The sequence below is a fragment of the Amphiprion ocellaris genome, chromosome 4, assembly GCF_022539595.1.
Source record: "Amphiprion ocellaris isolate individual 3 ecotype Okinawa chromosome 4, ASM2253959v1, whole genome shotgun sequence".
In the NCBI taxonomy this organism is placed as follows: Eukaryota; Metazoa; Chordata; class Actinopteri; family Pomacentridae; genus Amphiprion; species Amphiprion ocellaris.
Window position 1 is genome coordinate 34,900,398 of NC_072769.1, and position 14,535 is coordinate 34,914,932.

The following is a 14,535-nucleotide window of genomic DNA, read 5'->3' on the forward strand; positions in this document are numbered from 1 at the left end:
ACAGCTTGGTCCAAAAAGAACAGGGCTGCTTTTATTGCGTGGTCACAGATAGAATGCATTTCACACAGATGTGTCACATTCACAGTTATAAAACACAACAAATAAAACTGCATTGGTAGGAGTCTGTATTATCCAACTTTCACGTGATGCACACAGTGACCTTGACATGAGGTAAAAAAAAAAAAAAAAAAAAATCGAAATACGTTAAAAAAAAACAACAACAACAAATACACAAGAAATAATATAAACATCTTGTAAAAACTATTTTACAAAATAGTCCACAAAGTCAAATGAACGAGGCACTGAAATATACAGACACTCTAAATAGGTGTCTAAGCAAAGGCATAGCTTTTAAACAACATTCTGAACATCTGAACAGGCGTCACATTAAAATAGATCATTTCTCTTATATCACACAAGAGGACAGAAGAGTGAAAATGTGTGGAGACTCAACAGTTGATCTGCACAAACACACATATTTGAAAGCAACGTAAAAAATGTATATGAGTCTTTATAATCCGAATTTCCAGCTGGTGCACGAATTTTGTCTTTTTCTTTATATGTATACAAAAATATGACACAGGGTTGCCGAGTAGGCAACACAGTTACTGTACAGAAAATTCACTTGTAGAAGCTGTCTAGTAAGTTTACTTGTTCCAATGAATATTATTGTTAGTAACTGTCAGAATGGAGTAAATATAACAGAATCTAATGGTACATGGATTTAAGTCTATGAATAATTCAAATGGAGAACTGCAAAAATACACTGAACAATAATGCAAATGTAACATGTAAATTATATTTTTCTCTGACTTGAATAAAAATGCATAAATCAAATTTGTCATGTTTTGTTATTCTCATTTCCAATATACTTGTTTCTTTCATGACGTCTATTCTATTTAAAGGTTCTAGGTGTTGGAACAACAAATATTTCTTTCCCTGTGATACATGAACTCATGGCCAAAATATTTAGACATTTTTTTGACACAACTTCATTCAATAAAAAAGACCCTTTGATGTCAAAGTGAAAACAGAATTCTACAAATAACTTAAATAAGGTAAACCTTACCAAAAAGCTGAAATAAATTGATGATGATTAAATGTTGAAAAGCAATAAAAGGGAAAATTTAACTCAAAGAATGGACAGTTCTAAATAAATATCACATGCTATGTTTATATTTTTGGCCACTTTAAATAACATTTCCATATTAAACTGATGCAGAAAAGGCACAAATTGGTTTCATAAAAATATACCAGAATGCAGCAAAGTAAACTATTAAAGTCAGATTACTAACTTAACACACATATGGCAGAATAAAGTTAGACATTATGAAGGACACTACATTGTAGAGCTACATTTAGGTCATTATAAACTAGAATAGGACCATTTTGCTGGACAAAACTTCTAAATGTGTAACTTTGGCACACCTTAATAAGTTTTTAGTGGTTCAGTCGATGATGAATTTGAAAAATGTGAGCCAGTTTGAACAGTTTGTGTCCTTTTGTCTGTGTTCTTCAATCTGCTGAGACACTGAAAGAAAAGAAAGCAAAAACAAAAGACATTAAGAAGGGAACTGTTAATTTGCAGTCACAACTGACCAAACAGATACAGTGTCCTCTAAAAGAATTTAAACAGTGCAATGACACGTCAAACTGCTGTTAATAGATTTTTGGATACACAGAAAGTTGGAGTTAGAAAACGTAAACGTTTCACACCTGCATATTCTCTCAGCTTTCAAGGGAAAGATAATGAGTTCAGAGTGAGCTGAAGCTTCAGTTGTGAGAATGATAGGAAATAACAGGCTTGCTTCTAACTTTGCAGTCGAGGTGTGGGAAATATTCCTTCCCTAGACTTCTAATCAGAAGTCTAAAACGTATTGTACTGTCTTACCTGAAAGACATTTGCTGAGTTGTATTGTTTGTTGACAGATTTCCACCTCCTGAGAAATGTCTTTTAGGTTCTCCTCGTTCTCTCAGACCAGACAGCATGTTTTTGAAAGGATATTTGCTGACTGGAATCTTGCGTTCTTTATTTAGTAAATCCTGTTTTTATGACGGAGCTGCATTTCTTTAGTATTCGTATTTTCTACTTTGACTACATCTGGTCCAGTTTCTCTAAAGTATTTTAGTATTTTTCTGAAATTTGTACAAAACATAGCAGAATCTGACAGCTCCTCAAAATTTCTTTTCTGATTTTGTAAAAACATGACAGATTTTTTTGACCTGGTCTTTGAGTAGGAAAAATATGACTTTCACTCTACTGTTAAAATACTTTTAAAAGTCACACTGATGACTGGACAGAATGCGGCGTTCTCTGATTGAAAACACATTCAGTACTCACTCTAATATGCGCAGCGAGTATTTTTTGGACTTCGTTAGCTCCACAAGCACTTCGAAATCAGGGTCTTCCAGTTTGTTGCCCATCAGATGCAGCTCTTTCAGATGGCAGGGGTTCGACTTCAGGGCAGTGGTCAGAAACTGAACGCTCTTAGAGGTCAAGCCACAGGTCCTCAGTCTGCAGAGAAACACAAAATAAGCACTTCAGAGCTCACTTTATCCTGAAAAATATTATAACTGGACAGTTGTGAGTACAGTATTCACCCGCTAATAAGAGAGCTGAAGCAGAGGTGGCGTTTTAGTGCTGTGGTTTTTTTTTTGTGAGGAAGAGAATGCAGAGATTACGGAGCTGAATTTCTTGGTAGAGAGGTGGAGCATGGGAAAAAAAAAGAGCCCATTATATATTAATACGGATCCAGATTAGGGATCGACCAATATGCTTTGTTTTTCTTTATTAAAGCCAATGCTAATTAGGATATTCAAGAAAGGCTGACAACCTTTTTATTTTTTTTAATATACATTCAAAGCAATGTTTTAACAGCATGTGATAGTAGAGAACCTGTCATTAATAACTAGGCTTCTTCATTAATAAGAGTGTCTATAACTGAATATATAAAATAGAAATGGGAGGGATGAAAATATGACTCTCTCCTCTGTATATGTGGGATCGATTGAGATTGATCAGTTTCTCTCCTGCAGTTCTTGTGTTTTCGTAATATTTCAGTTTCAATTTTATTGCCCACTAAGGTCCAGATCTTAAAGCAATATTTATTATTAATTAATTAATAATTGTTTTCCAGACTCTGTTTCACTGTAATCTGTGGCTGCCTTCTGACTTAGCTGCTAGCCGTTACCACAGCTTTAGCCACTGTGAGAGTAGCTCATTTCCTGCTTTTTGGCGACAGATTGTGTTTCTTGTTCAGATTCTGCTTGAAAGACAGTTCTGAGGTCACAGAGTGAAGACAGAGAGAGAGAGAGGAGGCTGCATCAGACTTGCACTAGCATATGTAATTAACCAATAATCAGGCATAAAAATAATGATACCAATGATCAGAAAAATGGCAAATATCAGCCGAAATAATCGGCCGATCTCAAATTCAGATAGGACATTGGCAGCGGACTGCTCCCTCTCCCTCTGGCCTTCTACTTTGGTTACTGTATAATCAACCTGAGTTTAAGTAGTGACACATTAAGATATACATTTTCAATCTTTCATACATAAACTGTTCTATGGAGCTTGGTAACAGTCCTCATTTTTTTGTATTGTCTTTAGCCAGATCATTCTGTAGTACATAATGGTTTAGCTGCATCTCATTATCATTCTGCTGTAGGGGAAAGAAACGTTGTGGCTTGTTTGTATTCCTTTAAATCACTCACAGTATCATGGGCTAAACAAAGTGCTTGGCTTTGGTGTTTAGTCAAAATAAGACCAAGTCCGAGGAATAGTAATAAGTGCACTTCAATGCCTATGCATTAGCACACATAATTACTGCCTCTTCGTTGTATGTCTCTGCCAACCAGTCAAGTTGAAGTTGCATCCATGTTTGTCCAGACCTGACCACTGACATTTTGGAAATAAAATGTCATTCAATTCAATTTTATTTATATAGCACCAATTACAGGTCAAATTGTCCCAAGACGCTTTACAGAACTCACATGCCTAAACCTCCGGAGCAAGCCCTAAGGAGACAGTGGCAAGAAAAACTCCCTTTTCACGTCATTAACAAATTAATTCTTGACTTATGGCACAAAAAATGTACTTTATGAAGTCACAGTAGTGTGGCTAAGTGGATGTACGCTCTGGAAATCATTTACCCTTCTGTGTGTTACCATTTTAAAAATTTACTTCAACTTACGACAGTTTCGTCAGTTTGCACATAGACTTTCTGAGTCCTGCGCAGAGCTTCTTCATTCCCTTATCACGAAGGTCGTTGCTGGACAGGTCCAGGTCGCTGATGACACTCTTGATTGACGCAAATCCTGATGCAAGTTCTGAACAGCAGTCATCAGTCAGGCCGCAATGACTCAGGCTGAAAAGAGACAAAAATCACCAAACCATTCTTCCAACCAAACTGTAATGAAGGAGTCTGCTCAAAATAATTACTCACTTGAGAGTTTTGAGGTGGCTGTAAGGGTTCTTCAGGCCAAGTGACATTTCTTTGACTCCTCCGTCTCTAAGGAGGTTCATGCTGATGTCGAGCTCTCTCAGCTCAACCGCATACCAGTTCGTTTCTCCAATCCAGCCGTTGTAGAGCTGCGACACTGTGCACAGGACTTTGGCCAGGAAAACGCAACCCTTCTCAGTGATTCCACATCTTGAAACACTGAAAGTTAACAAAAGAAAATGTGGAATCATTACTTCAGGCAGACTGAGGGATGGATATGATGTATTCTAAATGCACAACATACAAAAAAAATTGTACAAAGCAGTCCAAAAAGGTGTAATGCGAAAATAGAATGAATAATAATGGGCATCCAGGAGTGAGCGAGTGAGTGAGTCAAACCCTCCAGCAAGTTTTGGGGTTCAGAGGGTTCAACACGTTTGCTTTCAATTAGTGTGTAATCAAAGCATCCTTACTTGAGTTTTTCCAGTCTACTCCATGCGTACATGCCTTCACAGATGGCTCTAAATCCTGCATCTTTCAATTTGTTGTTGCTCAGGTTGAGCTCCACCAGAGTGCTGGTTTCAGACTTCAGAGCTTCCCCAATAGGTCCACAGCTCAGTGCCGTGAGACCACAGTGGTACATCCTGCCGATGAGATACGAAGAGAGCAAAACGTCACTGGATAACTGGCATTGATAAGCACGGCCGAAGTCGTTTTTACATAAAGCGACACTCACTCCAGCTTTGTTAGCCGTGATATGTCGAATTTTGTAAAGAGCTCGTTGGCGCCATTGTCTCCGATCATATTGCTGCTGAGGTCCAACACTTTGAGATGTCTAGAGTTCTCCTGCAGAGCTGCAGCCAGATCCCAGCAGCCCTGTTTCTCAATGTTGCACTGCGATAGTCTAGGGAATTAAAAAAACAAGATTTTCATAATAAAAATCACATTTCACCAGTGAAGAACTGTGCTATCTGTGTAATTTTAATATTAATTTATGTGCAAACAAACACGCTGGTAAAAATCAGTCGCTTCAGAAAGTACTCACTTTTTGCACATTTTATTGTGTCGCAGATTTAATTGTAAATAGATAAAAACCCAGCATTTTTTGACAGGAGTCTACACTCAATGCTGCATACTGAGAAATGGAAAATAAACATTTAGAAGTTTTTGAAACAGTTTTACAATTCACAAACAGAAACCTCTGATTTATAAAAGTATTCAGTCATCTAAGCATGTTTGCTGCAATTATTTCTGTAGCAAAATGAACAAATTGGACAGTTTAGAAAGACACACGCTTGTGCATATACAGCCCGAGAGAAAAAAAAACAAGTTGAATTTGTCAGATTTTACATTGAACAAACTTTGAATCAATTATTGATATCAATTAAATCTGGCAAATAATTTTCTTAGACACATAAAATAAAGTGATTTCAATTAAATGTCACAATATTAAGCTTAGATTTGGTTAAGTTTCCCAACAAAAGCAAAATTTAAGTCGAAAATCTGATGACTCTCTAGGACAGTCTCTTACTCTAACAAATGGTATCATTTTGGGATTTTTTTTTTTTTAAAGATAACATGCTGTCAAATTCTCTAGCAGGTTTTGGGGTTCAGACAGTTAAAGGACTCTAAGAGCAGGATTAAAAACAAAGTACAACGAATTGAGACTGGGACCAAAAGCCACATTTCAACTCCACAAACTGCCAAGACAAGTTTCTGACTATTCCTCAGGAGCCCTGCAAAAGCCCAGACATGAATTTAACAGAACATATATGGAGAAACCAGAGGAATGAAGCCCATCGACGCTTCCCATCTAATCTGATGGAGGAATGAGATGAACTGTCCAGGTCTGCAACATTTCTATACTTACACAAAAAGTTGTGCTTCTGCCAAAGGAGCTTCAACAAAGTCATTTTCTGTTTTTGATAGAAAAATAAATTTGCAAAAAAAACAAAAAACAAACAAAACATATTTTTACTTTGTCATGATGGATTATTGATTACAGCGTAGTGTGGACGTATTTAACGCCAAACGCAAGCCCTACCTTTTAAGTGACTTAAGCTGACTTCTGTTTTGTAACTATATTTTATTTCAGCTATATTTTGTTTTCATTTGTTTCATCTGGTGCTTCCTTGTTGCATGTGTTATTTAAGGAGTGTAGTCAGTCTCTGAATGCCTGGGTTTTTGGGTATGTTTTGGGTATTTATAAAATGATGCTGTGGGTTGGAGGTATGCTTTGTATTGCTTTATTGCATTTTCATTCCTTTCATCTGTAAAGCCCTTTGTGTAAAAGTCTGATTGAAAATGAGCAACTGTGCTAAAAGTAAAGGAACACTCTCTAGAGCATATGTAAGTTTACTTCCCAACACTTACTTCAGCATTTTTAACGGAGCTCCTTTCAAACCTTCAGAAAGTTGAAACAGTCCCTCGTCTCCTATTTCATTTCTGCTAAGATCCAACTCCTGCAGCGTCTCGGTCACTAGCAGGCCATTGGCCAGGTCTTCGCAGGAACGGGAGGTCACTCCGCAGCCTTGCAGCCTGAGTGATTTCAGCCTGCAATTTATATCGACCAGCCCGTCCACAAGAAGCCCGACTCCGTAGTCACTGATGTTGTTGTATCCCAGGTCCAGCTCTCTCAGGTGGGACTCCTTTGTGCTCAGGACTGCTGTCAAGGCTGGACAGGATTTATCTGTCAGGTTAGAGAATCGCAGCCTGCAAGGAGATGGGAGTCACTGACAAATTCGACACACATCTGGGGAAACAGCTGACAATATTCTATATATTATTATGACAAGTATTATTCAGCTAATGTTCTGTGCCATACATCCTCACAAATAATGAACAACACACACTATAAATATAGCAACTTGATGTACTAAGAAGAGGTATATTGAGCTTAAAGTCATAGTTTTCAGTTTCATAATGATGGCTTTCTTTTACTCTGTTAGATTAGATTTGTAGTTGATGCCGCAGGAGGTGTTGTTAGATTTTGGGATTTAAATTGGCTTTAAGAAATGTCTCGCTTTAATGTTACTTATTCCACTATACATCACAAGTACAAGTATTTGCTCAACACTGACAATTTCCTTAACAGGTAAGACACTTAGTTAATCTACTGATAATGTGCTGATTTTGTAGGAATGATTTCAGGTGAGCAAGATTTTTTTTTTTGGTTCTCTACAGGCTGCAGTACTGCATAACACAAAAGATGCCAGAAAGAACATGTTTTGTGATAAGGGTAAGGTGGTATTTTAAAGCACATTAGAATGTCCAAATAATCACGGTATGTACAATATAACTGTAACTTACATGGCTTTCTTTGACTTCAAAATAGTCGGTAGCAGCCTGAAGAGGTACTCATCACATCTCTCTGACACAGGCATCTCAAAACATTCTTCTATCTTGTCCCAGTTTCTGAGCCTTTCTTTCACAATTTCCCAGTGCATCGGCTGGAACCCGCTGATTGGAGAGGAAGCGTGCTTCATATAGCTGTTCACCTCATCCACTAAAGCCTGGCTGTCGTACTCCCTCAAAGAGGGAAACAAAGGGTCGAACTTGTCATAAAAAATGTTTTCCAGCATGACCTTCTTGGTGTGGACAAAGAGCAAATCATTGGGCTCCAACAGGCGACGTTCCTTGATGAGGCCAAAGATGAAACGGAGGAAGATATCCCATTTTCCCTGTGTGTGCGCCACAGCTGCATCCACCAGACTCTGGCAGCTATCGGAGAGTGAAGAAGTCTCCGATGCTTCAATCTCATCCAGTTTAGCCGACGCAGCCAAAAACTCCTGAACACTCACGTGACTGAAACGAAACACTGTGGTGTTGTGCAGCCCCGTTTCCTCTCTCAACAGAAGTGGGCACTTTTTGGAGAAAGTTGACGCCTCTTCAACGGTGATGCCCAGCTCTAAAAGGTTCTCCTCATACATAACACTGCCCTCTCCCATCCGAAGCAGCGCTAGCCTTTTCAGTTTGTTGACAACATCCGGTGTTTCAACTAGATTGTAAGCCAGAGTGTAAATCTGAGTCAGAGTCAAAGGTTTTATTTGATATCGGTTACCTGTTTCAAAAGGACTCTCCAGAACATGTGCCATAATGGTGCAGATTGAAGGTATTTGACAGAGGAAGTTCAGGCTCCTTGATATTTTCACACAGTTGATTGCTTTATAGGCCAGTTCTTCATCATCAATAACCATCCTGAAGTACTGTTCCTTCTGTTCATCGTTGAAACCCAGCAGTTCAGTCTCTTTAAGCATAAGGGTCCTGGGGATTTGCCTCATAGCTGAAAATCTGGACGTTACCCATATATGAGCATTGGGAAGCAAACTTCCCGCAATCAGACTGGTCACAAGATTATCTACTGTGGATGCTTCAGAAACATCACTAACAGATGGACAAGAGAAGTCTAGCATGAGATTAAACTCATCCAGTCCGTCGAAGAAGAACCACACGGCGTCGCTGTTTAGGCTGGTCGCATTGAGCCCCTTCAGTTCTGGGTAAAACATCTGGAGAAGTTCGATCAGGCTCAGTTTGTGTTTTATAATCAAATTTAATTCCCAGAAGTTGAGAGGAAACAGGAACTGAATGTCATGGTACCCCTTGTCCTCGGCCCAGGCGAGAGCGCAACTCTGCATTACTGTGGTTTTTCCAACTCCACTCACTCCTAAAGTGAGGATGGTTCTTCTGCTGCTGAAATGTCCGTATTCGCATGATAAGACTTGGGTGAGTGGCATACATGTAGGAATAACATCTACAGGAAGGTGAGAAGTATCAACATGTCTGAGTTCGTGATCATTAAAATTATATGATGTGAAGTATGCGCTGAGGTTCCAAAATCTTGAGGGGAGCAATGGTTTCTTGGAAAATGCTTCTTTCAGTGTCTGGTATTTGTTCTTCAGCATGGTTTTCAAGCAGCTTTGGAGATCCATCACAGACGCTTCTGAAAACAGGGGACAATAGGAAAAACAATATCTATATATAACCCAGTGCTCAGCTGTGATAGTTGTCTTGGCTGTAAGTGAAAGCAAGAACTCAGTAAGCTTCTATAAAGTCTAGAATAAAGAACATTTCAAAAGGAAAAAGCACAGCCTTGCATACAACATAAGCCTTTTAACAGTCACAGAGGAATGCTAAACTGACACAAAAAATGAAAATATGCTTTAGAGCTTAGCATCCTCTTTAAAATACAACTTTATTGACTATTGGTACATCACATTTAATAAGAATAGTCAAATTAATAATAAAAACATGAATATGTTGACATTTTCCCTGAATATGCTTACAATATAGTACATGGAAGTGATTAAATATGTGATGCATAAATTCAATAAATTTGTAAAATATAGACTAATGCATTTCCTATTAAGACAGACCAACATTTGAAGCAACGACTCTGAAAAGTTCTGTTTTTGCTTTACAGCACTGAACCTGCATGGGGGAAATGATAAATTACAGAAAAGTTGCACATTAACTTGTTTTTTCTTACCAAATGAAAAATTATTCATTTAAGGGGATATTATATTATTCCATTAAGCTGCACCAGCAGGGACAATATGTGCATAATATATCTGATAAACACAAAAACCTAATTTTCCTTGATAACTAGTGGTTTGCCATGCATGCACAACAGTAGATAACAGACAGTATGGACAATGTTTTCATAAGAATTAACTACTTATACTCAGTGACGAACAAATTCTGTACACAAATTTTAAACTGTTGATTTATTTCTTATCTGTAAAATATGTATGATTAAACTGTGCTTTTCTCTAACATAACTGCCGTTCTAATGAAATCCCACTAAAACCTGAAGCACAAGCAATGTTAGCTGGTTCCCAACAGATTGAAAAAAAAATAAAGTTAATTTCTGTTTCCTCAGAAATACTGACCAGGCTTAAGTCAGCTGCTGATTCAACAGTTAAGGGAAAAGTTAAGGGAGAAGTTAAGGGAAATTTATTTTCAATTTTCCTTTTTTTCCCCACACAATTTAATGGTGCAAAACCATGTTAGACACGTTAAGTAAAGCTTTATTGGTCCTTGAAATCCACCTTCAAATAGGTGAAACCTTTATTCTGTTTGTGAAAATGCAAAAAGGAGAGATTTCAGTGTGTTGTTTTTTTTAAACACAGACAACATTAGACCAGGTCCAGATATTGAAAAAAAAAAAAACAAAAAACTAAATAAATGAAATATAAACTGGTTGAATCTTGACTACCCTGTCCTAAAGAGACGCCAGAGTCTAGAAAACAAACCGAACAAACTCAAAGTTACACAAGTCAGAAACAATGTTTTAAAGAATCTTTAGCCTCTTTGGGACAATTTAGTCCACACTTGTCCTGTCTGTATGTAGTGGTTTTAGACTGGGATCAGAACTAATGTGGTCTACATGCCAAAAACACAAACAAACAAACACAGAACTGTCCTTTTTGCATTTTCACAAACCAAAAAATGTGTTCCAAAGACTCTAAATCCTATCAAGAACAATCAAGTACATATTTCACCAGTCTACATATAGTGGGTTTTAGATTTGGACCTGTTTAATTTGGTGTACATGCAAAAAAAAGCAAACAAAAAGGCAGAAATCTTCCTTTTTGCATTTTAAATAGAATAAAGGTTTCATAAACTATAGACGGTGTTTTCTAGAGCCCTTACTTTCTGTAGGACACCTAGGTTAGATTAACCCAGTTTGTATGAAGTGGTTTTAGATCTTGTTTTGGTCTAATGCAGTCATGCAACAAAGCTGTTAGATATCACTTTTATTACATCTTTACTGATAGAATAAAGGTTTCTGGAGTCAGAAACAATGTTCTAAAATGTCTTTAACTTCTCTGGGACAATGTAGGCCACATTTGACTGGTATATATGTAGTAGTTTTAGATGTGGATCTTGTTCAAGGCAGTCTGCATGTGAAAGGCAATCAAATCTCTCTTTCTTTTTTTTTTTTTTTTAACATTTTCACAAATTCAAGAAACATTCAACCATTCACATACTGTGTATTATAGACTCTTCAGTCTCTGCAGAACAAATTGCTTCAGATTGTACTGGTGGTAATACAGTGGTTTTAGATTTGGACCTGATCTAGTGTGGTTCAAATGCAAAAAAAAAGGTGTTTAATATCGCTTTTTTCCATTTTTTCAAACAAAACAAAACCTCCACAAACCAGAAATTTTGTTTCAAAGACTCGTAACCCTTTCAAGGACAATATAGTCCTCAATATAGTCTGTATACAGTGGTTTGAATTCTAGACCTGTTTTGTGGTCTACGTGCAAATAATAATAATAATAAAAATGCTTCCGTTCTTTGCACATTTGACCAGTCTATATGTATCATGACTTTAGATCTGTATCTGGCCTGAAGTGGTTCAGATGCAAAAAACGCTGTGAAGTCAGTGTTGCCAAGTCCTCTTATTATAAGCAACTTTGGGCTTGTTTTTTTCACTTGCAAATCTCATCAGTCATGGGTTGCAGGTTTTTGGGCTTGTTTTCTAAAGTGTAGTTGCTTATTTACTGTTGCTTCTGCATAATGCGCAGGTCTTATTTTAATCAGAGTTTTAAAATGTAAGTTACTCAAACTTTTTATGTTGACTGCATTTACTGTCAACTTACTGCAAACAAAAGTAAATGTACATAATTATACTGTTATCAAGAGGCCTTTTATTCACAGAATGTGGCTGTTCAGCTGTTGGGCTTGTTTGCATAGAGCTGCTTCTTTCTATCGCGAGATTTGGCAACATGGAGTGAAACGTCGATATACTGGCTGTTCAGATAAAATAACGGTTTTACAGATTTGAAAGTGGATTTCAGACAGTATTAAGGCTTTAACCTACCTGTCTGACAAGGTTGTATATCATTAAAACGTGGGAAGAAATCGGAGAATCGGTCGCTACGAACCTTCAGTGAACTTTTCCCTCAACAACCGAAAAACTAGCTTCAGTGCTGTTAGCTAAACAAGCTATTGAGAGTCGAGCAGAAACGTTGGAACATCAAAATAGCTTAGCTTGATGCTAACACGCTTTATCCGGCTAAACAGGCAGGTTTTGGGGTTGATGCTGCAGCTGCTGCAGGCACTAACGTGCATATTTCTTTCTTTATTAATACACGAATAACTTCTTGGGACAAACTTACCAAAAAACAACCGAGCCTTCCCGGAAAGACACGGTGAGGAAACGGTTCCCGGAAGCTTTGCTAGCTGTACACGAAACAAACATGGAGGAAAACCGTAAGCGCGATTTAACTTTCAGGAAAGTAAAGCGTCGTCAGAAGTGCAGCCATGCCTCGGAATATTTAAGGAGGAAGTATGCATATGGCAGCTTCTGCTGTGGCGGATGGTGGGCGTGTGTTTCTACCAGACTTCCTCCTGTCGACCCCCGAGCAGTTCCACCCAGCAGGGCGACCCCTGGAGGGCCTCCTCGGGGCCCTGAACATCCCGAGTGGCCCAGAACAGCATAAATAAACTCCAGGAATTCTGTTGTGCTGCTGTATTATAGTTGTTAGGTGAAAACTGTGTTGAGATGATTTTTTTTTTTTTAAATCACACACTGATATATTTTGGTTTCTTATTTTAAGATAAGATAAAACTTGAAGGAAATTTGTGTGCCAGATATTGAAAAAAAAGACAATAACAACTGAAATGGAAAATTGCTAAACAATACAGTCCATCCCTCATAATAAGAGGGTTTTGCAGATGTAAGTGAAACAGCTTTAATGTTTTATCTATACTGCACAAAGATGTAACTTTTCTACATGCTTAGTTTCAGGGGAGTGATTCAGGATCAGGAATGAATAGTTTTGAGGAGATAGGGACGATATCTCACAACCACAGCTCACAGAAGTTTGTGCTCATGCGTACCTGCTAGTCCTGAACCCACCCTCCTTTGATCCTCCCTTATTCCTTTAAAGATTCTGTGCATTTTCTTATTTTTGTCACTTGCCTTCCCCAGACCTCGATACTCTGTTGAACTGCTTGACTTTTCTTGCAAGAAATCAACCATAAATGGACAAACTGTTGTTGAAGACAATCTTTATTATTTCAGAAGTTAGTGCTCCACTGGACCAAGGCATATTAAATTTCCAACACACAACAAATCAAAACTAAATGACATAAAATAAGAACTTCAGTGTCTACAAAGTAGAAAAGCAATAAAATATAAGTACGATACATTACTGAAATTGAATAAGTAAGCTAAATAGAACAGCTAAAAGTAATCCTGGCAATTATACTGAGGTTATAGGTAATATCACACATGATAATGAAATATTGCACTTGAAAAATGAAATGAAAATGAAATATTGCCGATGTTGTACATGATAATGAAATATTACATCTGAAAATCAGATGATAATGAAATATGAAATAACGTCACCAATGTTGTACATGATAATGAAATATTAGACATGAAACTGAAATATTGCACCCATACACTGTATGATGTACGTATTAAATATGAAATATTGCGCATTGCATACACTACCAGTCAAAAATTTTAGAACACCCCAGTTTTTCCATTTTTTAAATTGGAAATTATGTGCGTTAATGTCTCATTGTACTCTGAAATGAAAGCACAGAACTAACAAAAAATTAAGTTAAAGAAAATCAACTCAGAAACCAAAGTGTATTCTAAGCTTTTGACTCATCAAAGTGGCCACCTTTGGCTGCTATAACAGCTAAGTACAGTCCTGGGATTCTTTCTACAATGGAAATCAAATATTCTTCAGAAAATTCTTCCCAACTCTGTTTCAGAAGTTCTCATAAATGTGTGGTTCTTGTAGGTTACTTTACTTTCACACTTCTGTCCGGTTCATCCCAAACCACCCCACGGGGTTTAAGTCTGGAGACTGTGCCGCCACTACATGTTTTCAATCTTACCATCTTGTATTTTTTTTCTACAGCAGTTCTGGCATAGCTTGGACTTGTGTTTTGGGTAGCACCAACTTTCAAGGCTTGATCAACCTCAAAGAGTTTTAAGTTCAACATTTCTTGTTGCCTGATAAAGGCCTTTTTGTATAATTCTGAAATGTACATTATTTTTCAGTTTTGGGTAACCTTACCCATTTTTTTAACCTCTGGCAGTTCACCACTTACCTTTGTGCCATTT

General features: G+C 37.5%; 1 protein-coding gene across 1 annotated transcript; it reads right to left on the bottom strand.

The window, feature by feature from the left end:
* Positions 1–9: 9 nt before the first annotated feature.
* On the bottom strand, positions 10–12,782 carry LOC111583463 (NACHT, LRR and PYD domains-containing protein 12-like). The gene is made up of 9 exons (XM_023292587.3): positions 12,566–12,782; positions 7,752–9,381; positions 6,816–7,154; positions 5,179–5,346; positions 4,916–5,086; positions 4,446–4,661; positions 4,194–4,367; positions 2,342–2,515; positions 10–1,531 (listed from the first exon to the last, which is right to left on the bottom strand). Exons 2-9 carry the CDS (start codon positions 9,368–9,370, stop codon positions 1,516–1,518), a joined length of 2,877 nt encoding a protein of 958 aa, XP_023148355.1. The 5' UTR covers positions 9,371–9,381; positions 12,566–12,782; the 3' UTR covers positions 10–1,515.
* Positions 12,783–14,535: the final 1,753 nt, after the last annotated feature.